Raw genomic sequence first — 27,143 nt, forward strand, 5'->3', positions numbered from 1 at the left:
GAAATTTGAATAAAAGAAGATGCAAAATTTCACAGCTGTATGATGATGAGGAAAGTTATGCAAGAGCGGAAGTTAGGCAAATATTTTATGGCAAGTAATTTTGCAATTATCAAGTTTGTCTTTTGAGAAACTGCACTTAAGATTATGGCTTACATTATGTAATACTCGGCTTAGAACAATTTTAAATCTTTTATTTTGGTTATGAAATTTCTAATGACAACGTTTATAGCGTGAAAGTGTGAGGAAGAAAGGTGCCATACACATTACTATGGCGTTCAAGTTGACTCAATTCAAACTTTATGTGAACATCTTGGAGGGGCACGTCTTTAGTTTGAAATGTATGTTTTTTCCGAGATTATTGCTCAGGACATTTGCTCTATCGAATGTTCCGGAAAATAGGCGTCGAGCGTGACTTAAACCATGTAAGCATGTCTGCGTATTACAATCGGTAGAACAAAGTTACCACGCCCTTGCATTTTTATGAACTCTGATAAACAATTCCATTGGAATTCTTTTCCCGGTTTTATCCTATTTTCAAATTTCATTTTTAAATGAACGACAAAACGATGAGTGGAATTCATATTGTATTGGAAATTTCCAAAACAAAAAAAATTTGTATCCAAAGATAGAGTACGAAAAATTTATAAGCGAATAAAATCGTAATTTCTGCTTCCTTTTCTCTTTAAGCATTTATTATAATTAATTTTCATTGTTTCTTGTGTCTCCACTTCAGAGTTCCACCAACCAACGTTAAGGAAGAATGAAATAAAAAAAAAACTTGTTGCCTATTTTTAAGTGCTGATGAGAAAAAAACCCCGCCTTTTTTGAGAGTGTTGCGAAATTTATATCAAATTTTTTTTTTTTTCTCCCACAATTTTATTTTAATTAAGAAAATTGGAAAAGTGAACAATCATTTTCAGTAGCGTTGTTGATCGTAGTTTACACTACGTGTGCCTATAAGAAGAGACATTTTTGGAAGAAACCATAGCAAAACAAGTCACCACTGGCCATTTTTCATTTTCCTTAAGACCTTCATAAGTTTCCACTTTTGAGGGAATATGGCATAAAAGCATTGCATTTTTTGAAAGGGGATTGATTGATCATAGAGACAATACCGCATTGACAGCAACCGCAATAGAAATGAGTTTGTTAAAATTATAAAATGATTTAATGGTTTACATACAATCTTCTCTTTAAATGGATGAAAACGTACTTTTCATACAAAAATTATTTACAACAACGAGCTGCTTGCTGCTTGCTGCTCACCTTTTGTTGAAATTTTAGTTATTTATACAGTAATAGAATTTTTATATTTTTCAGAACATGAATAATATCTCGCAGGTTTTTGTTCGCCTATGAGAACATGAGCTACACACTTATACGTACGTGTATACATATACAAAGGCATAATAGGTTTAACAGAGAAGTAGAGTCAGTGGTTAACCAGCAGTTGCATAAAAAGCAACTTCCATAGATGAACTCAAGCGCATAGAGCAACTACGAAAAACCATATTACAGGAAATTGTATATTATTGACAAACAAAGGCGGCCAACGCATACATACGTATTTTCATATACTAATACATGCACAACATATAACATATAACACACAAATGACCAAAAGTAATTCACATGCAAATACCTTTGCATGCGCTTCTATACACGTACGCTTGCATACCTTTCTGCATGCATGCAATATGTTTTATATGGATAGCGTTTATTATATATATATATATATATATATATATATATAGTGAGATCTTAATGACAATAACACAGTCATCGCAGTTTGTCAAATGTGTGATGAAATTTACCTATGAACATATGCCATCAATCTATGGTTGGGAAGTTTCAATTTTTGCATTCATCACCCAAAGAATTTCGGTCACGTATGTGTACTAACTTTGTTATTGAAATGCGGGTACCTCTCAGAAATACCAATTCCCCATTCCCCCACCTCAACAGAACACTCCCAATGTAACGTATCTGCGAGCAATTTAAATTTCGTAACTAGCGCATGGACGGTTATTATAAGCAAAACACGAATTAAGATAAAAAATTGCAGTTTTTTCAAGTCACGCGGTTAGGATAATGTGACAAACCGTCATGTTCTGTTTACGGTTACATCCGCCAAAAAGGATAAAATGCATTTTTATTCTACATGCTACTCACCCCACGTGCCACGTTTACAATGGCATCGAGCTATTCATTCAAAACACCCATAAAAATGAGTTTAGGCAACGAAATTCCTTTCTACTCCGATGGTTGCATGGGAAGAGAGGGACGGGCGGATGGATACATTCAGTATTCACTATAAGACTCATATAATTTTTTCTTTTCATTTTTTTATGCGAATATTGTACACAGGCAAACTGTAAATAAAATTTCAGCAATTTTTTGCTATTTTATTAAAATCATAAGGTTATACATCCTTTTGCTTTGCAATTCTTTGCTTCCCCTACAAGATATTTATACTAGCTCTACCTGTCAGATACATGCACAAAGTATCAAGACAGCGGTACAGGTCACACTATGCCGTTGACGTTCATTGTCTATTGTAGCGGTGCATAGGTGTGTACACATGTGTACAGTAAATAGTAGCGGCAAAGCAGATATAAACAAATCGATTGTGAAAGAGTTCTTCAGATTCGTATCTAAATCACAAAAACTGTAAAAAATAGATTCCGGTCTTTCCTATTAGGTCAACAGTGCGAGTGCCAATAGGATGATCTTACGTGAAGGACAAGACAAGGACAAGAATCCTGAAACCCGGATATCGTGGTGTCTTCATTTAAAAAGCAATCACCCTTCACTTGGCATTCGTACCAATGGCTATATATATATAGGGATATAAAATCGCCGGGTTAGCTACCAGCATTTGTACTATATCCTTATACCAGCAAACGCATAAGAACTTTCGACATAACGTAACAACGTTGGCAATAACGAACCACTACATATTTAGACTACGCGACGGATGAATGGTCAGAAGGATCGCTGTGTGAAGGGCAAAATTTGTATGAAGCTGATCTTTATATTCCGATAAAAAAAAAGAAGAGAACTGTTCCCTTTCAGCAGGCATCGCGAATAAAGGCGTCCTCCGTGTAAATTGCTTAATTCGCACGGTGTCGTGTCGAAACCTTGTTTGACAAGTGTCATGAGGGAATCACCTGTAATCCACTGATCATAGTTGTACACGGAGATGCATCACTTTTTACGAATTTGTTATTATAGCTGTGTAATTTAATGTGCTCCATTTGATACCTCTTAACCGTAAGGATTTTGAATATCAGGCAAATACAGCGGCGAGGATAACATTTGGCCGTTCGACGCTGTGCTAACATTTGCTGGCCGCGGTTTATATGTTTGCACAAAATCGTAGGTTATTGTGTTGAAAAACCTGAATATGGTTTAATTCTTTCTTGCATGTTTTTCTCTCCTGCGTTCTAATCTTCAAATCTACTATCCTATCGCTATTACCAATTTCCGCGACACTGTTCTACTTCCATTTCATTCCGTTTATCCTATATTTTTGAATTCAATTATTCCCGGGATTCGAATATTTTCGTTATCCTTTATACTTCCCCCCCTTCGTCTACGCAAACATTTCTCTTATCTTGTCTTCTGCTCATATCGTCCATTCTTATTATATATTCGCATCATTTTGCTCTCATTTTCGCTATGCTTTTCTCAATCAATTCAATTAAGCTAGTATTCTTCTTAGACCTGTCAACCAAACAGCTTTTATCATATCTCTTCGTATCTATATTCTCTTATCCTTCATCAACTATGTTTGTTGCTGCTATGCTTTTTACTTCTCCTATTATGATATTCTTATTGTCGCGTTTTAATTACATCATTTAATCGAATCTTTCAATAATTCCTTTGTATTATTTTTAATTAAAGAAGTAAAGTAATAAGGAATCGAAAATGCTAATCCAGTAGATCTCTTTAGATAGATTTAGTGTAAAGTTATATAAATTGAGAGATTAAGAATGAACGCCATAATTGAATATTGCATTTATTCTCAAAGGAATTTGAGGTGAAATGTTAAAATAATTATATATATATATATATATATACACAGTAGTCACACATTTACTCGAGGGCCTTAAAATTGCAGATATGCTTTTTACATTTTATTTTCACAGAATCCCCGGTATATATGCATATTAATACGTATGAACACGTTACGTTCATGTGTAGGTTTTCAGTCGAATTACAACAACAAGCCCCCATATTGACATGTTCAATGAATTTTCCTGTTGAAAAAAGATTCGCACCGCACTACTTCCACATAAATATATATATATAAAATTTACGTTTACACATAAATATAACCGCATCGTGTGTAAGTAAACAGTGCTATCGCCTATCTTCATATACCCAGACAAGTTGTTTTATAGTTAATCACGTTGTGTCGCGTTATCGTATCGTCGTTGTTGTTGTTGTTGTTATTGTTATTGTTGCCGTTGTTGTTCTTCTCTTTATGCTACTGAAAAATGAAAGGAAAACCTGTATGACACGTCGCACATATACTTTTATTCAAACATTTACAATCGCCACACACACACACACAGGCATATGTACATACACGCATGCATATATATATACATACATACATGCATACATACATATATGTGTGCATATGCAAACGTATAACATAACATTTACTGCCATATAATAGAGAGTACAAGGAGACACCTCAAGGCACTGAACAACGTGCACACATATATCTGAAAATTATACATAGTGGATTTAATAATAAACACGATGCTGCTGCCGTATGTCTAGTAGTAGTTATAATATGCTCTGTATATGCAAAGTTTACGACAAGTTAATCATAATGTGCGGTAGTGCAGATTAATTGTAATATGAAAAGAGAGGAAACAGCAACAACAACCGAGGGAAAATAAATTTGTATATTTTAATTATCTAAGCATTCATTAATCATTTATGTTGTCGCCGACCTTAACAGTTTCTCATAACAACTATGGGAAGGTATGATGACATATGGATTGTGTTGCATTAACTACACAATATCAAAAGATTTATTAACTTTATCGTCTCGTAAGTAATCTCAGTACAGATCGTCTTGAGGGGGCGGGGGGGTCTACTATCAAGTGTAGATCGATTTCTTCTCCATTCACTTTTGCACTGTTACTAATTATATATGTGAGTAAAAGAGAGAGAGGCAGAGGGTGAAAGAGAACATTTTTAAAAATGGTCGTACTCCACTTCCACAATAGCTTATGGTTTTATAACATTAGTAAAACGCGGTAGCTTGACAAGTGCAATTAACATATATCGGTCTGTCACTAAATAAATGTATTGATCAAGACGATTGTCGAAAAGTGAAGCGCCTTAGTTGTCGAACTTGCTCTCTATGATGGATAACTCACCCCACCTAGCTACCGCCCCCCATCACCCCTCCTTGCAAGGGAAATGCCAAAGTACTCTTACTTTGATTGATACTAAGAAACTAAGAAAGAAGAGTTCATAGCATGTTAATAGCACTAATAGCTGTGCAAATACTCGCTACAAACACTATCTTATGTTCTTTCCCTTCTTTTCGAGTAGTTTGTGGATGCCGTCGCGGTAGAAACTTCGTGATTTCCAGGCAAAAATGTTTATGAAAGCATTTTCGCATATTTTCAACTTTTGTAAGCTACCAAATCTATCAAATATGACTGCCTCGATCTGAACCAGTGCTAATTAGAAGGAGACAGAGCTGAAAAATTCTGCCGCAATAAAAAGAATTTACCCAACCCATGTTGCCACCAAATCATTTCCTGGCTTGCTTTTGGTGTAGACGGACGGACGTACGCACAAACCACATTGTAACTGTTTCATAGCGTATTGTATTTTCTCTCCAAGCCAACTTAGTCAATTCCGTAGCTCCAACTGCATATATGGCATCCTTGCCATATATAGCATCCTTCACTTTACCCATTGAGCCGACAGCTTGTAAACATCTTAAACCGATATTAACGTTACGCTAAAGTTCGCTAACTTCCGGAAGAAATTAACGCATCTGGTAGATATTCTTCAACACGGAGAACTGATTTTTTTACTACGTCTATTAAATTATTTTGAAAGAAAAAAGCTTAGAACAGTTTCTATTCGACTTGAATTGAGTCCACGTTGTGACCATAATTTCGATAGATAAGTAGTAATATTTTTTACATTGTTTTTCACTTGTACGCGTTACAAATGTTTAATCAGCTTAATGTCTACCATGTTATGTAGTAGTAGTGTAGTAGTGAAGAAAGTTCAATTCCTTTTATCTAACTTTAATGTGATAACGGTAATTTTCAGTTTATGCTTTTGTTTTTGTTTTTTATTCGAAGTTTCTCCTTGTTATTAAAATAGATTTATAGTCTTCTTTCATAACATTTATATACATAAACGATAATTGCATTATGTCAGAACTATATATCTGACCTAACAAACGAACAAAACCATGCATATGTTCATTTTTATTATACAATCATAAAAGGGGAACGGGACACGTACATAGCAGGTATGATTGTATTAAAATACACTAAAAATATATGCTGTATATATAGAAATATTTCTGCACAAACATCCAACGAAAAGAGAGAGAGAGAGAGAAAACAAAAAAAGAACAAACACTACAATCCCTATGGAACGAATATTGCACACCCACCAAGTGACTCGATTCCAACTGACTATCGATTTATGCTTTTATATCCGCTACCGAAACACACATCTATAATACCGATTTTTTTCAATTAATAGCCATACTCCATACCACAAAAGCAGTATAAAACACAAGCAATTATTTCTCCGTGGCTTTGCAGGATTTCATAAATTTATTCTAAAGTAAAGCTGATATCGGGGCTCGTTCTTATGCAAAATCTATCTGAATACCAAACTTGATATAAAAGGAAAGTCAACACAACACGAATGCACATCGTTTTCGTTTAAGATTAGAATATGGCCCTAAGTGCGTAGGGGCCTAATTAATAAAACCCACATTTGCCCGATCCTTCCTTATGGGAAAAGTAATAAAATAGGATCGAGCATCTATATGCCATCAGCCAATTGCTCGGCTCGAGAGTGAACGGGAAGGTCGGTCGCGCGTCGTGACATTCAGCCGCTCAGCCGTGAGCATAAATATGCGCAAAATGTATGCTTCGTATGACAGGTAAACTTTTTGGCGCAACGGTAGAAATTGTGATATAATAAGCAACGCTTGCGCGCAACTAATAATTTTACGATGTCTGGGAACCACTCGTGATTGGACTTTTCAGTGAGCAAAAGTTGAAAGTAGATTATATATGAGAAGCAATTTGCAAATCATTACTTAGTTTGCATTAACTATGTTTTCAAAAAAAGGTTAATCTTCTTCGTCTTGTTTACGTCTATTTATGGCCCAAAAATCCTTACTCGTCGTTGTAGGCTATTACTTGACGAAATAAAGAAGGCAAGTGCGTACAAATCATGACACGAATATTTATTTGAGGTACACAAAAATCCAAAATTATAGAAATTCACGTCAAAATTTTAAGATATCATCAAGGTCATCAAAATTCCTTTGTAAAATCAAGCTTTTAGAAACAAAAATCCCCGTCAACCCAGCGCTGGACGTTATCTATAGCTGCCACATCAAAGTAGGTAGGGTGCATAATAGAGATCACTGACCGAGAAGTCAGTTTCAGAAATTGATTAGTCGCTTGCATCCCTCTTCCTGTTCGTTGTGTTGTACCTTATAGAATTGCTCCTCGACGAAAAAGATTCAGATGGAAAGTTGAAAATCTTCGGTAGTTTTGCTTCAGCTGGAGATAAATGAGCGTAAAATGCATGCACTTATCACGCTTGCAAAATTGCAGAATTTACTAGAATTCTGAAAAAGGCCTGCATTCGTCCTCTCTCTCGTTACAAGCACATTTAGTATTGTTTATGAGAAAGATCATGAACTAGGAATTTTACGCATCCACGTTCTCCAGAGTTTCGCAGGCAGATAGAGAATCATATGCATGAACACTTTATGCACTTTTCGGGAGAGAATCTTATATACCCAACCACGTGCATGAAGATTTTAAAGTTTTTTTTTTTTTTTTTGTCACAGTTGAGATCACCATCGGTTAGGATAATTTCTTGTCTGCGTATAATATATTACAACGAAACTAAGCATATGCGGATTGGATTTCAATTTCCTAATGCATTTATTGTGCTCTGTAGTGTGTAAGCATTTCACAAAATGACTAAACATGATTATGAATCTGCTTTCAAATTTCGCGCTTCGTGCGCGCTTTTCCAGGTACAGGTGTAACAAACGGAATGATAAATCTAGTAAATCCGCATTGGTTACAATAAAAAAATAATAAAAAAAAAAATACTGCATAGGTGCAGTTTTCTGCTTGACATCGCGTGCACACGTCTCACTCAAATATTCTATATTTCTTTTTATTCAGTTCACAACATTTTCATATATAAATATATGTGTATATATATGTACGATGTGTACCTACGCGAGTTATGTGTGTATACAAGCAAGAGTTTAAATATGTTTTTCGGCACCGCACTTCAAATAAAATATTGCGAAAAAATACTTTCTTTTTAGTTTTTTTTTTTTTTTTTTTGTATTTTAAACAATAAAAAAGGATTTAAAAATAAAATAAAAAAACGGTCGCGCGGTAAAACGCCATGGTGCGCCACAATATGTCGGCTTGTTATAAGAGACGAAAAGCACGGAATAATAGAAATGATTGTAAGTAATTAGTAAGTAGCCTTAAAAATAACTTTACATTAAAATTTCTGGATGTCAGGCAAAAGTTTTAGAGGTGGATTATAAAAACAACTCGCAATTAAAGTCTGTTATAAATGCAAATGCAAAAAAAAAAAAAAAAAAAAAAAGCCTATAAATTAATTAAAGAAATAAATAAAGATTTACTGTTGCTACTACCACTGCTCGCTTTATTAGATACAAATTTTCATTTGTTTTTCTTCTTGTTTTTTTCTTTGGGTCAACATTTATGAATTCCGCCATAGATTTTATATTATATACTATATATATTATTTATTTATATTTAATTAGAGATGAATTTTCATAGAATTTATTGAAAAATTTAACAAAAAATAATTTATGTTGCAGCTTAAGTCAATTTATAATTTTAATAAATTTTAAAATTTAATCCGTACGTATGTATGTACGGAAAATATTATATGTGAACATTCTCGATAATTGATATTGAATCGATAAAGAGTACACTACGCTATACAATAATTCTGGTTGATAAAAAAATATAAATAAAAAATATATATGTATTATATATATTATTCTGAAAATCTGTGCAAGATTTCACGGATTAAGTTTCAGATAATACTAACTTAAAGACGATAGAGAGATAGATAAAGCAAGAAAAGAGGAAAGAGTAAGAGAGCCCAGCATGCACTAAACAGTAGCGTAAGCTTCGAGTAAAGAGTTGTATATGAAAAGCGAAGAATCTCGATTAACTTTACACACCTATATAGGAAAGTAGGTGTATGTTATTTTATATTTTTGGGGTTTAGCTTTTCCTCATTTCCTCTTCTTATCATTTATTTGCGAAACAGGAATATTTCGGTATTTAAAAATGATTTTAGCTTAATCTTAAGTATAAGCAAAAGCTTAAAAGTTATTCAGTTCAAAAATATCAGGAGGACAATAAAGTAGGCATATATATATATAAAACCTACTTGAAAATAACGCAATATTTTGCCGCCATTTTTATACAAATCAACTCAAGCAATCAATGGCAGGTATAACCACAACTCCGTTTAAGGAGAGCTTACGTTCCTTTAGGGATAGATGAAATTAGTTTACAACAGGTCTCTCTACTATTTTTTCACAATTCTTTTTTAATTGCTATAGGACACTTGATTCCAAATCTCCTCAAAGTTCCTCACAATAAGATTAAAGTCGGGAGACTGGCTTGTCTATTGAACGATAAGCAAGACATGCTTCCGAAACCATGCTTTCATCAAGCTAAACGATGATCATGTTGCGGATTATGTTTATTACATTTTTCCAATTACCGTCGCCACTTGTTTGCGCACAACCTTTATTATACTATTCGAACAAGAATTGTTTTAAGTTTGTCTGTCCGTCTGTCCTTTTTTTTCTTTTTTGTTCAGCCTACAGCGTATTACATATTAGCTATTCGTACTAAGTGAAGTAAATAAACTATAGTCACTTTACCGACCCAAAATATGTATTTATGTACACTTTGTTTCGTTTTTTTTTTTTTTTTTTTTTTTTTTTTTTTTTTCGATATTTTAAATGTTTTTTACACTTGAACCGAGCTTATGAGCCCAAATATGTTTGCCCCAAATTTTAAATTTCAATTGAAGTTTTTGAACAAAAAGAGAGATATATATGGGATGAAAGCTCGTATAGCTTATAGTTATTTATTTCAAACGATTTAACAAATACGGTACACCCGCCGTCGCCTATAGTACGAAAATTTCATTTACAATTTTTTTTTGTTTCAAATTCGATATTTAAATGAATTAAAAACCAATTCATTCGCTTTTCCTTTTTTTTTTTTTTTTTTTAATTTAAATTTAAACTTTTTGTGGTAACAATAAAAAAAATATAATGTATAACATTCAATAAATATAAAATGAAAGCAAAGGTAATAAAAAACACATTGATAGCACATTTAATATGATATAGTAACACGTTTTTATTGATATTTTGTATTTCCCCGTTTTTAAGAGCGTTTACTTTCCTTCTGTGTTGGCGTGTTGTTGAAACGAACAAAATTGACTGTCGGTCCATGTACTCTTAATTCTAAATACCATAATAATTTCCAATTTGTAAAAGGAGTTTGATTAATATGACTAACACATAGGCAAGAAGTAGAGACAGGGAGAGCCCGTAGCCCCTGGGGCACGTGTGACCAATCAGTAACTGTTATACGTTGTCGTCATATATTTACCTATATCACATGAATCTGTATGAAAATAGCTTCCGAATGAACTAAAGAGATTTTAAATTTTCTTCTGAAATTCAAAGTTAGGTCCGCCTAAGCATGACCTTCGCCTCGCATATGGCCTATGTAAGGTACCTGTGCACCAACTATGTATGGGCTCTACGTTGCCGATGCACCGGCTTAACACGAGCTCTGTTAAGGGGAATGGTAGGTATATTTCCTAATTAAATTCGATTTAATCCTCACAGCCTTTTTTTTTTTTTATATTCCTATTGGTTGCAATTCATACAAAGAGAGCTTTCTTCTCATAGTTTGTTACTGTATCGTATGTTTCTAAGAATTTTTAGTATGTGCGGGTAAAAAGATGAATCGTTTTGCCGAGCAGCAGCTATAGATGCAATTACTTCTATTAAGAATTTTTCGATTAAATTCGCTTAATTTGGTTGACAAAATATTTAAAAATAATTTTCAATCGATCTCGACGCAAAGTTGAACAGTTGAACAAATTAAAATAAATGTTTATCAATATACAAAATTATTGAAAATTTTTGCAAAAAAAATAATAATAATATAAACAAACGCAAAGACATGGCAATATATATAAATTTATGGTAAACGAATAAATAAATAAATAATAAAGCAGCTGAAATGTGGGCGTTTGCCAGCGATTCCCACTGATCATGATCTTTTTTCTGTTTTTTAAATGATATTTTAATTTTTTTTTATCACAGGCATAAAAATTGTGCCAAAAAAATTGCAAAAACAAACTCTATAATATGTAGTGTCTGCATGTATGTATGTATATGTGTACCTAAATACAATATGTCTAAGAAATTCTAGAAACGCTAGCATTTTTATTAAAATTTGCGCGCAAGTTTTTCATTGGCACACTTACTTCATCACTTAATACAACATGGATTGCACTAAATAAACGTACACTGAACGCGAATGCGTGGGGAGTAGAGTAGAAGAAGAAAATAAAGTAAAATATATAAATAAAACAATTAATGTGTTTGTCTAAACGCGCGTATTTCTGGATGTATTCATAAGTAAAAATTTGCGTTTCTCGAATCGGGCGAGCAAAAGTACTTTTGTACAAACTCGGAAAAATATTTTGCCATATATTCGATGGTTAATACTCTCCCCGCTGTAAAGTTTATTGAAATCTTTATTGGGCTGAAGGCAAACATTGCATGCAACCATCCCCCTAACCACTCATTCATAGCTTGTCATTACCAACTATACCAAGCGAGGAAAACCCTACGAATTTTTGCATAGATAAACAGAAAGATATCTTTAGCTTACGCTTTAAGCTATGACCTTCGGATCGTCTGGGCTCAGTTTTAATATCAAGCTGCGCGGAAAAGATTTCAATGCTTTTACCCAAATTTAAAGTCGATATCTTAATTCTTCTAACTAAGGAAGTATTGACAGGACGAATTCACGTAGGCGTACAGACGAACAGTTGTGGTTGAATCGATTAAGAATTTGATACTGATTAAGAACATATTTGCACTTTATAGGGGTTCTGAAGTTTCCCTTTGTGTATTGTGCGTCCTTTCAGGAGCTTTTTTATAAAAATTACAAATGAAATTAGAAAAACTCTTGGCTTGGCTTGGAATAAATTTTGCTCATAAGTCAATGTCTCTATTGCATGCTTGTGCTTTCGGATTTGATAAGAAATGGATTATGCTTTTGGGTCAAAGTAACTCGACTAATAACGCTAGAATGATCGTATTCGATAATGGGTAATCGATAAGTGTGTTTTGCCTTCGCCGGCTGAGCACTCGCTATAGCTATGAAGAAAGTAAAATCTACCGCATTCCCGAACGCTGACTTGGTAGTCACGATCTGATCGTATATTGTCGTTAATATAAAACTGATTACATGCTTGGATTGCAAATATTAAAAAAAAAAAAAAAATGTTTTCCATTTTCATTAAAAATATTCAAATAAAAAATAATTTAACATTTCTATATAATCTCTTCGTTGCCAGAAAAAACGTTGTTTAACATTTTTTCAAATGCAAATAATAATAAAATGTTTTATGCGCTCATTGAATTGGAATAATAAAAAATAGTATATAAAAAAGTATGGTTGGGGTGATGAGACAGGTCTCGATAGAAGCCGAATTGCTCTATCGTAATTTGCCAGTGAGAAAGGTGTCGATATAATCGACATTGGGATACATTCGAGACTTTTCATAAATAGGTGTGTCCGTCCTCACACTTCTCTCAAATATTATCTATACATATGCACATATATATATATATAAATATTTTTCCTTATAAAACTGCATGCATCATTCATTATTTGTTTAGATTAAGGAAAGGCAAGGCAAGGGAATCCATTCATATCAATTTCTTTCTTTCTTTTCACAAATCGCAAATTTTAAACGACAAAGGCATGATGTTTAAATCCCATGTAAACATGAAAACATTTATTTTAATTATATTGCGGTACCTGCAAGACGTGCTTGGAAAAAAATATATAGTTCAAACGATGAACTCTCTCTTCTACAAAGAAAAATATTTAATTTGTTCCTTATGCCATATTTTCAAACAACGCAGTTTATTTCTGCTCCATTTATGGAAATTGTGCTTGTTTCTAGCTGCTGACTGTGGTGCTGCTCTTATCTATGTATATATGTATGTATATATGTATGTATATATGATTCGCTATATAAAGAATGCTTACTACTATCCGTGATGCAATACAATGCGTTATGAAAATGAACGACCATCATGTTCAATGTTGCATACACGTTTTGTTTTATTATTAGAAAGAAGAAAAACGGGCAAAAAACAACAACAACAAAAATGAACTGAAACCTAAACAGATATATCGTGTGCATACATACATATATATATATATACATGCATACATACAATTCAAAGGATACCATCACAAGAACTGAACTTGGTCGTGTTTTTATGAAGCAGAAGAAGGAAAATGTGAAAGGCAAAGATTTAAGGCACAATACAATTCAAATGAGATCTATTGGTTGAGAGCGGGCGGGGCGGAAAGAAGAGATTAGTACGGAAATATTTAAAAATGCAAGCACAAGTTAAACAATAACATCTGAAATGTAACTAATTGTTAGAAATTAAATTCTATTATATGCAATTGCTTCTTGAGACGGTTAGATATACCCGAGTATAGGAATAATTAAAACAACTTAGAACCCGAAAGCTGCGTTTCTGCAAATTACCGAATTAACATATGCACAGCTCTTCATCCTATGTAATATGTCCGTTAATTTAAGTATAAAATATCGCGCATCGGTCTTGATAGTTTTCTCCATATAGCTTGTAATTGAGTCTATGCATAAATCTAAGGGAAAAGTATAAAATACATTATATATATTCCATGGTCGAAATGCAATTAAACTTCGAAAACCGAAATGCAATTAAACTTAATACCCGCCCATCGGGAGATGTACACATCTTGTCTAAACGTTTGCGATACACTCAAAAACAAGTTTCCGAAATGCCATAAGATTTATATTGAATCGAATTTAAGCACGTTCCTCTGTCTTTCTGTCTCTCTGTCTGTCCACCTATTAGTGTAAGCCGCAAAAAGGAGCAAATCTGTCTCAAGTTGGACTTGAAAGGAAATTCCCACAGTAGGACGTAAAGCGTCAACTCATCGGTTTTTAAAATCATTCGTCACAATAACAATTATTTACATATGCTATTCTTGAATGTAAACGAGGGTGGGGGCATATCAAAGATTCGGCCACAATCGCATATAATTTTCTCGCGTGATTTTCTCAAATATCGGCACACGTTAGTAACGTGCTTACCATATCATAACTTACTATAATGCTCGCAGGAAGGATATGGCGGTCTATACAAAGTTCAAATAAGAAAAAACAATTGAAAATCAGGCAAGACTGCGAAACAAAAAAAATTCCCTCGAACAAGGAGATAAAACGTGTTGAAGCTTTTATTTTTTTATTTAATTTATGGTGTTTAAGATACAAATCTATCGCCATCGGTAGAACGACTGCAATGATTCAGTCGATGAAATCGTTAAAACTAAATTAAGTGAGATTGACACATTTCGTGTTATATGATCTACAATCGTGTTATATGAACTTAACAAAAACAAAATTTAAACAATAAAACAATATTTAAACAATTTGCATAAGGGTATGAGCATCATACACAAAGCAGCTCGAATCTTCTTCATCTTTTAAGATAGATTTGAATATCCTTTTACATTCCATTTATGTAAATGCAAATTGCTTGTATGAAATTCTCTTGAATACTACAAGCGTTAGATGTTCATATGAATATATGATAACTATTTTATCAATAAAATATTAACATTCACTTCCTTTCATTGACTTGAAAGGAAAATTTTCTCACTGTTTTCAATTTCCTTCCTCTAAAGATAATGAAACAAGTGCAGCAGTCCTCTTTTGACTAATGAACAACGTAGTGTTAAGGAAAGGCTAAGATGAAGCTTAATAAAGTAATTATTTACATCCATGTCTGGCGACCAACTGTAAGCGTGTATATGTGAGAAAATCCACAAAATCTTTGAAAATTGTCTTGTTCCCCTAAATAGGTGTAAATCTGTAAAATTTGGTAAAAATATTATCTAGGACCAAGCAAAACCCTTATATCATTTATTATAAAAATTTTAATTGCTATTAACAGTAGAACTGCCGACCTTTCACATATAACTGAATCTGCCGAGAGGGACCATGGCCCATAGGATGGTTCACTACATTTGTTGATTTGACAGAAAGCTGAAATTTGATACAAGCATCCGTTGATCGACCTACCTACACACATGCCTATGGTGGCATAAATAAGAAGCTAAAGAAAACTTGAAAAAAACCGGGTCTTTATGATTTCGTCTATAACTTTCGATCCTTTTAAGATATTTGGAAAAATTTTCAAATCTATATACGTATCAGGACCAAAAATGTTGCCGGTCGTTCAACTATTACGATAAAATTTTAATTCCAATTGAAAATTCACTTGTAATTGGGTCGAAAAATGCTAACGTGTGTCAGAATAAATTGCCGATCATGGCTATTCTCGGACTGAAGATGAACGTTCGAGAATAACAGCTTTATAGCCATATTTTCAGGGGAGCGAAAGTTATAGACAAAAATATGAAAAAAAAATGTCGGTTTATTTCGAGGTTGTTTCAGTTAATTTCAGTCAATTCCATACCTTCCACAAGGAATATCTATGCTAAATTTCATGTTCCTATATTCGTTTTGAGGGGTGTGGCCTGTCAACAAGGATAGGAAATCAAAAATGACACCTTTCGTTCAACTTTTGTTCAATATATGCCATCGGCATCTCGAAAACTAGAGACCATGTAGGGAAAAACGTACTTAATATTATTTTCAAATAAATGAAGGGCTTCAACAAATTTTTGAATATTACATCCTTCATAACCGTTCTTTTGAATATCGTATTCGCAGATTCTACTGTTAACCCTCTTATTGACGTTACGTTTCTCTCCTTTTTTTTACATGGAGGCTGTTAAACTGTTATACTATAGAATATGAAATTTCAAATTTACAATTTAAATGAACTTTAATTATATCGAAATTTTTTATAATCGAATAATGTTGTTAATAATAATAAAATAGCTTATAATTAATTTTAAGTGAAATTTATATATAATTATGTTTGACACTTAATAGCATTAAAATAGAAAAAAAAAAAAAGACTCTCGCAGCCCATGCCAATGAAACAATATATATATATATATTTGTAATATTTGTTTCAATAAAGAAACTTAATTAACAATAATAATAGCATTTAACGAACCTGTAAATATAACTCATATGCATGCCATCGATATATATATATATATATATATATATATGTATGTATATATTTATAAATTCAGTGTTTCCATTAATTATATGCTAATCATGTACAGAAAATTATATTCGCATTTTAATCTCCTACGATTCAATATATGACACATAGGCCGTGGGAGCTATTAGCCGACGATCATTATAGATTTATTTTCTTGAATAATTTCCATCATTTTTTTTTCCCCAACATTCATCTTAATGCGAAGGGTGTATACTTGCAAGGTATGCAATTTTTATACCCTACACTACTACTGTTACTACTTGGTGGTACAAGAGTATATTAAATTGTTGGAGATGAAACACACAAAAGGAGTTAAGGTAGAACGAATCACTTGAGACTGAGAGAATCATTTTTTTAGCTTTATTTAAAATGTACTTTACTACTACACTAAAGCTTAATAATCGAAATATTCACTAGTTTTGTTTACGATTTCTCGCCTCTTATCTAGTATTGTCCGGATCCATTTTCGAACATGTTCGATTTAGCAGAGCTACTGATCTGCTAATCGGAACTAGACAGGTAGGGCGAATGAACTGCATTAAGCAGATGTTGCCAGATCAAATTCATTTTCTGGGATGCTTTTGCTAGAGACGGACAGACGTATACGAATTCTTATTGCTCTAAATTTCACGCAACTCTTTACACTTTAATACCGAATGATGATAAATTGTCGTAGACAACTGAAACTTATACCCCCCAGTTTGTCAAAGTTATCAATATTCTTCAATTCATTTCGAAAAATAAATGCAGTCATGAACAAATTTGGGCAATGGGCAAAATTTATTAATACACCTAATATTATTAGTTAGTTCGCACTGCTTGATATCCTCTGTAAAAATCTAAAAAGACTAAATAAAATGCTCATTCTCCTTTAACCAAACGCAAGCAAACACTAGCGACAATCCTGCAAGCGTATGTATGATCAGCTATGAAAACAACTAACGAAGCAACAAATAAAGAGAAAAAAAATATTAAAAAAATTGTCGAGGGAAATATGGCCATGCAAAGAAAAGAAAATGTAAAAAAGCAAAATTAAAAATAAAAAATACAAAAAAAAAAAAAAAAAAAAACAAAGAAAAAAAAAAATGACTAAATGAATGAAAAGAAAGAGAAGAAAAAATCTACATGCAACCCAAACCACGAACATATGCATACATACAAATGCTCTCTTTATTTATATGGAAGGATTTATGCCGGCGAAAAGGCTTCGTCAATCAACTATTGTGCTGGTATTTGTTTTGTAGTTTGTGTTTTCCTTCTCTTTTTACCAGATTTTTCGTCGCTATTTATTCTATCTCGCACTTTAAATGTACATTTACAACCAGATTACAATGGCACTGCTAAACAAGCTATTACGTTAAAATTACAGTTAGTAAGAGGGTTGCGCTCTAACAAATGTTTGAACAAAAGAATTAAAAAGTATAAGAAAAAAATATATATAAAAAAAATGAAAACGATAAACGAAAAATGAAAAAAAGAGAAACTAAGAACTAAGAACGAAAACGAAAAAAACTAAAATAATAATTAGAAAAAAATTGCATTTAAGAGCATTTTCATGCATAAAAATGTAAACAGTTTTTAGAGAAGGAGTGCATATATACTACTCAGTCATTCATTCAGTCCCCCTTATCATCATCATCCAAATAAAAAATTCTAAATTAAACTAAAGCAGTGTAAACTGAGTTCAAAATGCTTCTCACGAAATGGCCCGTAACTAGTATTTAATATCGTATTGCGTAATAATAATAATGATATGGCTGCTACCATATCAGCCATAAAACGATGTTTGAACTTTACAACGTTAACATAATAGGTACTCGCATGTATTTTGATCAACGGCATTCATCTATTCGTGAAAACGATTTTGACCATTCTCTACAAAAAATAATAGTACTATTGATGATTGATTCAGTGTATATAGATGCTAATCAATCATAGAACATTCAAAATTGCATTCGCACCATCGAACACTTTTAGAAACTTATGGTGTTGCAGTTCCCTCATACTCCAATGGGGGTGGGTTGGGGTTAGAAGGGTTTATTTAATAAAGAGCGGCCTGGAGGAGAGAAAATTTTCCAAAACATGAACGAATTGCAAGACTTATTGGACAAAAACCAAACCCACAAAAAACGTACGAACAGCTTAGCAGTTGATGAATCAAGCGTTTCGAGACGTTTACATGCGATATGGGAAAGATCTAAATGGTGGACTGGTTACTTCGGACCGTTTCATCAACGTCGCACTCTCATTGCTTGCCCATTGGGAATCACGATAAAAAGCGAATCAATCCCAAGCGAAAAAGGTCATGGCTTAGTCCAGGGGGGCCCATCACATACACATGGCCATAAAGTTTTGCTGTGCATATGATGACAACAGCAAGGCGTAGTACGCGAGCTTGTTGAACGATGTTGTTGAACGAAATTGTTGAACGATGCATTGTTGCAAAAAAGACGAGCAATAGCGGTTAAAAGACACAAAACCATCCGCTTGCATGACAACGCTCGATCACACGTTACAAGGATATACTGTTGCAGCTGGAATGGGAAGTTGTGCTGCACCAAGTATACTCATCAGACATAACATCCTTTGATTACCACTTGTTCCGAACGGTGCAGCACGGTTTGGCAAGGTCACGATTTCGAAATACTGAAGAAGTATGAAAATGATTCGATGATTGAATGGCTTCCAGAAAGTTAGGAAAAAGATGTAGAAAAAGATAGAAAATATTTTGATTATTATTTGAATATTTAACGAATTTTTCCTCAATAAGAAATGCTTTTTTCAAATCGAAAAATCATCAAAATACATGCAAGCACTAATAGTTGAACTTGAGAGAAAGCGGATTATGTATCACAAAGAGGCCGTTTATTGCGAGCAGGGTTAAATAAAACCGATCGAAAAGTCTTTAGCTGCTGATGAAACGCAACTACATCTCAATTTTAATTGTGCGATTAAGTGTGCGAGGAAAGAGACGCATTCCTAATGAATGCAAAGAAACGACCATTACCGCGAACTACAGGTAAAAACTAAGCCCGCCGCTTGCCGACAAGATGATTTCTCATCTCAGCATTGCAACACTGAACCGCATATTATCCGAACCGCCAAACCCAAACACAAACAACAACATTTAAGCAGCGAAAAGAATTGCGCTTTTATACTGACACCGTTCCTCCTTCTTATTCTTATTATTATTTTGAATTATAATTTATGGCGTATTTGGCGGCGTTTTTCGCTCTTCTGAATATTGTATCCTTAGAGTGCTCGTGTTTTTCATCTTAAAATAATAGAGCTATGTTTGTATGAAATGAAAATGAACAAATCCTCTACGATATGTATGATTAAATACGAACTCTATGTTTTTGTCATTTTAGGTCCTTGAGGAACGTATTATACACATTCCGAATGTGCCTGATATACCGGAATTTTACTATCGACCCTCAGGTAATGAACTGAAACCAAGGCCAGTTGGTGAGGAAAACGGTATTGTCGTGTTCAACTATAATCCTATAAGTGCCGTAAATTATGTAAGAATCAATAAAATAACATGCTTTTAAAGTTTACATATATTATTATATAATATATATGTAAAAGATGTATAAGTAAATGTATGCTTGCCTACAGGTATGTCCTGGCATTTTTGCTCTGAATCGAAACTTAACTATTTGAAAACCGGTTTTAGTTAATTAATAAAACTTTTCTTAACTTGGCCGGAATAATATGCATATTTTATCGCATCTAGGATATGTGCACTTATTAAAAAAGTTACCATAAAGTTTTTTAAACTGTAATAGGCGGTTGTGTTCTGCCAGTAGACAATTTTTAGCATCATTTTACATTCCAACAAACAAACATATAAATGAACGGATAGAGAGAGAAATGATTGTTATTATTATGAACTCATAATCTTACATTGTTGTTGTATACGATAGGAGAAGCGAGCATATCTGTGGCTTATGCGGTACAAGCGTAACAAGTAAGAAGGCAGCCCTGCCTTCGAGGCGAATCGACCCATACGCCGTCATAAATATTCCGAACATTTCTCCGTACCTCAGGAATATCTATCTATCCGTAATCCGATTGGCGTTGTTTTCATTCACCGAAAACACTGCAGCTGGGGAGAACCTTTTATGGATTTAAAGATTTTTAGCTTCTAGCTTAGCTTCCTTTTGTTTTCATTTTTTTTTTTTTCTTGATACTATGACTTGGGTGTCAAACATTATTACATCGCGCAACCTCAACTTATCGAAACTCGTATTTTCCTTATCATTTCAACTAAATTATTAACCATCAGGGCGTATACGTCTGATGATATCGTAAACCTTTATGATTATAAGCTGGACTGCATTAACTTGTCAGAATTGAATTTTAAATAGGTCAGCTAAAGTTCTTTTACGCGCCTTTCCATCACATATGTGAACTCATTTAGTTAGTTATAAAGACTGACTGTGGAGGAGTTTAACTGGTGTATGGTAGTATGGATACAGATCATCCGCACCTAGGCTTTCGAATGATGTTTTATTCACACAATTAATAATAAAACGATCTGCGTATAATCGACTGGCGGGCCAGAGCGGGTATGCACAGAAGCCTACAGATAAGATGAAGTGTATTATGCGGGTATTGTGGAAGAACATTTAAAATATAATGCCAGGACATGCCTGTTATTTTCTCATTATATCTTATTATTATTATTTTAATTTTTTTTTTATAAACATATGTCATAAGTTATTCAGTTGGATTTTTGTTGAATTGTGCGCTTGTGCTTGTAAAATGGAAATGTAAACACTGCACTCTTTAAAGCACACATATATATATATATATGTGCATGCCCCTTTACATTAATCCTGCCCACATATATGACAAATGCCTCAATACATCTCCACAAAACGAAACAATATACGGGGTACACAAATATATAAATTTGTACATAGATGCATGGTTAAAATTGCTTAAATAATAGTGTAGTACATGTAAGCAATACAAAGTTTTATACAAAATTTGCTTTTATTTAATTTGTTTAATTAAGAATGTGTAGAATGGTTTTTCTTTTAATTCTGTACCAGCTTGTATATCATACAATACGAAACGAAAAACACAACAAATTACTCGAGCTTAGCACAGCATAGCATACACACATATATATATATATTACAAATTTTGTTTTATAGAAGTACGCACAAAGTTTTTAAACCTAAAAATATTGAGTAAATTTTTAGTAAGTGTTTTAGCAAACTATGAACCGCAACAACAAACAGCACAGACAGAAGAGCCATCAAGTAAAAGTTTTAGTATAACGAGAATAATAAATGATAAGAGATGAGATGCTACTTCTTAAGAGCTGAAGTTTGAACTCAAGGTTGCTCAATTTTTTTTTTTTTTTTTTTTTCATTTGTATACATATAACCCTTCCTTTTTTCTCTTTCTCTCTGTCTCTCTCTCTCTCTCTCTACCTCCCTCTTTTCTTGTTTATTAGCATATAAATTTCTCATAGGAGTTTCCTGAAAACATCTTTTAAAAGCTGATAGTCAGTCATTAAAGTTCCCAAACTGAATTCGTGGTTGACCATGCCTTATTCTCTGCTTTGAATACATTTAACGTTACCGTTAGGCAAACAAACAAAAACAAAATGAAAAAAGCAATAAATTATCATAGCGGCCATAATAAGGCGTCATCGGTGCATGTGTGAAAAAATCATTCACCATTCATTTGTATCTTGAATGCACGATTTGCCGTAAGAAACGCAAAAGGCACTTATCGTTGGACTTGGACGCGTCGCTTTTTGCTACTAAAATTCCTCGGTAGGGAACATTTATTTCCCTCAATTCGCACACATTCGATCAATATGGTCCGAAGGCCAACGGCCTACTTCATTCAAAGAGCAGACTAATGACGCCACCGCCATAAACTACAATGCTTTGTTGCGCCTATAAATGTTTTATACAGAAATAATGTCGGCGAATTCATATTAACTTGAATAATCCGCCTATTGAAAGCAATTGAAGAAAACTATTACTCATCACTGAGAATAGTTTCGCGATGAAAATTTCCACGCTTTTCGCCAACACAATTTAGAGAAATTACAGGATTGATGTACGCGAGCGGGATGCTCCGAACACTGATTGTTTGCTGTCGCTTCGTGGAATATAACACAACTCGTGTACACTTACACGACAATTTCGAAGTATGTCAGATAAGTGATCGATCAATACGTCTTTCTTTTCACACTCGCTTGCTTTTCGGCGAGCGTTCGAAAGCCTTTGTAAGAGAAAGGCAATACAATTATTGCTCTCTTCTAGAACCGGCTATGGTAAAAGCAAACGGACCTTTAAGGAAAATTTTTAATTTGCTCACATTGTTAAGGCGACTTATATAATACTTCAGTAGGCGTCCGTTAAGCCTGTGATAAAATCCATAGAGACGATCACGTTCTTTTTTAAATGAGATAACCAAAAGTTAATTTTTTCTTTTTCATTACAATTATTATTGTCATTTTAGTAAAATACATTTTACAGTAAAGATTGTGTAAAGTGTTTTAAGTGATGGGCTTAGCGCTCAAGTCGCCCGTCCTTATCGTCCTAACATGGTTCCGTGAATTTGAATTCTTTTACAATTTTTAAAATTTACACCGAAATGCTTTACCTACCCAATGGTAAGCTGAAAAGTTCAGCATCAATAATTAGATAATATTTGAAAGTTTGAAGCTTTTTTCGGTTTATTTCCAACCAACAGCAACTTTTTTATTTTTAACTTATTAAGAATTTTAATTTTGACAAATGCTGCCTATCTACTATCCAATATAATCTCGATATGTATGGAGAAGAGAAAGCAAGTAAGAAATAATGAAAGCATAAGTAAAGTAATTAATCCTTTAGTTAAATAACGGTATTTAGTTTTCTTTGCTTTCGCTAAAGTTTTCTCAAATACTTTTCCTCTTAGTTTATTTACTATTTTTACCACTATGCTATTTTAGTTCAAATTGTTAAAATCATTAAAAACTTTTAAACGGAAGCAATTGAAAAAGTCTAAGGTGAAGTTTTCTTCTTAGTTTGAGTTTTGTTAAACAAGCAAAGAAGATTATTTTTCAGAAGCAGAAAAAAAAAAGTATATTTAGTAATATTTTGGCGCTAAGTTATGACAATTCCTTTAAGATATTAACTTTAATTTCTGCGACCGTAGACTAATGACGATAGACAGCATTCGATTCTCTTTTTAGTTAAAAGTGTATAAGGAAATGTATGTCTCTATCTCGCCCTCTTAAAGATTATTGGAAAAAAAGTCTTTGAGAGGTTTTTTGGTTTTTTGTCCTTCGCGGAATATATAAAAGAAAGAAACTGCAAAGGTAGGTTTACATACAGTAGAGTACATTAAATCGGTCCTCGAACATTGGCGTCACAAAGACATTCTACAGGGCGCGGCATAGAATTCTGAATTGACTTAACGACGCCTGGTTATTATTGAAACTCTTATGGCCGCTAAGATTAAATGGCAGATGCGTATATTATCAGTAAATGTTTACAAGTCATGTTTGCGCATAGATATTAACCAACCTGATAGTTCTAGAATTTGATATAGAAATGTGAAAAATACCTCTGGCAGATAGGTGAACAAATTTTATTCAATATTCTACTTGCTTCAGTCATCGTCAATGACTGGTGAGTAGTGGTTGAAGCGTCTAAAAGAACTCATGAAACTCGTCAATGTAAAATATATATATATATATATCCTTGGATAGTGCATGATTCAAAGTCGATTTCGACATGTCAGTCGGTTCATAGGATATTTGTTTTTCGTCTCAAAAATTGATATTGCAGTTGGCTCGCCAGAGAAACAAGTTTATAAACGCGGTGTAGCATTGGAAAAAAAAATTGAAGATATTAATAGATATCAATCAGAAGTTTCGCATGAAGCTGTGAGTAGGGGATTAATTTAAAAACCCCATACAAAATCCCCACAAACGTGTTTTGCTGATTTTAACCAGCGCTGGCAGTATTAGACTTGCTCTCCTTATTAAAGGCATAGAGAAACGCGACTTGGGCCCTTGTGACCTTGTGACCTTGTAAAAGTCTTGATTAGTGCGTTCGTCCGTATACTGTTCCAATTATCATCGATAGTTAAAACTCTATAGAGTATATTGTTAGTCCATAGTAAATAATGTATGTATACAATTTACAAATTGATCTAAGGATCATCTATGAAATCCATCCTGCCGGATCCGGTTTGGAGATGCTTACAATTGACAAGGCGAAGACCTTAAGACGAATACGGGTTTTCTCACATAACAACGTTAAGATTATAAACATTTTAATAGAAGAAATTCTCATCACTAATTAATGTATCCACACTTAGTTCTTTTGGTCGTACGGTTAGTTCCGATTTTAATTTTTCCCTGTTATAACAGAAAGTTTCTTCAACTTTGACAAGCAAAAAACGCATATACACCAATTATATAGCAGACACATAGCTGAACATGTGAAAACCTCATAAATCTGTATATACTCTTTCTCTCTCTCTCTGGCGTGCATACATACATAACATGTACAGTTATATTCTTCTTATTGAAAAACAGCTTCAAGTTTATTATAAAATGTTTCCGTTTCTTTTTTTTTTTTTCTATTTTGTCGAAAATCCTTAACTAACTGAATTTTATTCTATTTGATGCTTGAAAGTTGTTGAGTTGTGACTTGTTAAAAATTGTTAATATTCGCTTTTACATATATGAAAAAAGAGTGCGTGATATGAGGAAAAGAAAAAAAAAAAAAGAATAATTTCATTACTTTAGGGTAAAAAATCAAAGAAAAAATATTCAAATGATGATGATTCAAGCGATTCTGATAATTCGTCATGCGAATCGAGATGCTCGTCACCAGATCTGAGAGAAAAGGAAATTATTAAAACGCAATCGCTATCGAAATTAATAACCACGCTGGAGCAAAGATCGTCGAGCAATTCGAACGATGACGACGATGACGACGACGATGACAGCGAGGATAACGACGACATAGAGCTTAATGGCCGGAAATTGAAGTGCAATGGCAAAAAGTATCCAGAGTCGAAAATAGAATCTACTGATATTGATAAAGAAATTGAGGATATATGGGCAAACAAATCGCCAGGGTATAATACACCTCCTACCCCCAGCTTTTTTAAAAGAAAATTTGACAAGAACCTTCAAGATCATTTAAAAGCAAATGGTTTGCAAGAAAGCAAAATTCCAACTACAATTTCGCCCGTAAGGCTAAATAATGAACTCTCTTCCAAATTTGAAATAGATATGAGTAAGTCAAGCAGTAGTAGTATTAGTTCGAATTCAGACAATCCCACTGAAGACGGTGAAGTAGATGGGGACGAAGATTATGTTTATCAGCAGGAATCACAAACGCCCGCACCCTCCCGACCATTAATTGAACCTGCAAGGCAAATTACAGTCAACAGTGCTATTGAAGTACTGTCGGCTGCAGCTCAATCTCCTCCCTGCCCTAATACTTTGGAGCTTAAAAACTCGGCACCAGTACCAACTTTGTTAATGCAACAATCTGATCTTAATAATGCAGATAGCAATTGGCCCAATAAAAGTTCGAATAATGCACCCAATAATATCAATAACACAAATCAATTTCAAGATAATCAAAATATTGCACGACAAAATACTAAACCTAAAAAACCACCACAGTTTAGCCGCTCGGCTGTGAACGGTGCGAAAATCGTTACCAATTGTCATCCCTACAATCCAGAGGAATATGATGGCCTGGAATTCGAATCACGTTTCGAATCGGGCAATTTAGCAAGAGCTGTTCGGATAACACCCACCTATTATGAATTATATTTGCGACCAGATTTATATACCAGCCGTTCTAAACAATGGTTCTACTTTCGGGTCCGTAGAACCAGAAAGAATGTAATTTATAGGTAAGTACTGTGCCACTCGGTTATTGATCATTTTTATCATATTCTGTTTACTACACCATTTCGTTAGAATTTAGTCATCACTTGGTTTCTTTTCACTCAGTCCAAATTTTCCTTTCCTACTTTGGAACGAGAAGGCTTGGTATTAGTTTTAATTATTCAAAGAACTTTGGTTATTATTAAATTACAAGGGATCACTTTAAATCCAGATGATAGATAAATCAATACCTATTCGGCTTAAGAGCGCAATGAGTAGATGCCAAATAACTTACTATGTTATTCTTTATTCTAGATAACTATATAAAGGGAAGCGTTCTCCGAAATTGCGAGATTTTTAAATGTTCCCGGGAAAACGCTAAAGTTCTGGTCGATCAAATCGATCTACAGTTGTTGCGCACTGCTTTGAAGCATTTTCAATTCAAATGAGTTCAAATGAGCTTGC

The 27,143-nt window shown here is 33.6% G+C and overlaps 2 protein-coding genes across 5 annotated transcripts in view; one reads left to right on the forward strand and one right to left on the reverse strand.

The window, feature by feature from the left end:
* Nucleotides 1-27,143, reverse strand: part of LOC119633489 (glutamine-dependent NAD(+) synthetase) — a 104,651-nt gene that overhangs the window by 49,318 nt on the left and 28,190 nt on the right. The gene's annotated exons all lie outside the window — the stretch shown is intronic.
* The window catches only part of LOC119633466 (cytosolic carboxypeptidase Nna1), a 69,817-nt gene that overhangs the window by 25,671 nt on the left and 17,003 nt on the right, over nt 1-27,143 (forward strand). For 3 of the 4 annotated variants that reach the window (XM_038027047.1, XM_038027055.1, XM_038027038.1), the window contains exons 3-4: nt 20,170-20,322; nt 25,578-26,704. In XM_038027047.1, coding sequence (XP_037882975.1) covers nt 20,170-20,322; nt 25,578-26,704 — 1,280 coding nt within the window. The remainder of the gene's footprint in view (nt 1-20,169; nt 20,323-25,577; nt 26,705-27,143) is intronic. The other variant, XM_038027063.1, reaches the window with a different exon arrangement.

This window comes from Glossina fuscipes, unplaced genomic scaffold, assembly GCF_014805625.2.
Source record: "Glossina fuscipes isolate IAEA_lab_2018 unplaced genomic scaffold, Yale_Gfus_2 0, whole genome shotgun sequence".
Classification (NCBI taxonomy): domain Eukaryota; kingdom Metazoa; phylum Arthropoda; class Insecta; order Diptera; family Glossinidae; genus Glossina; species Glossina fuscipes.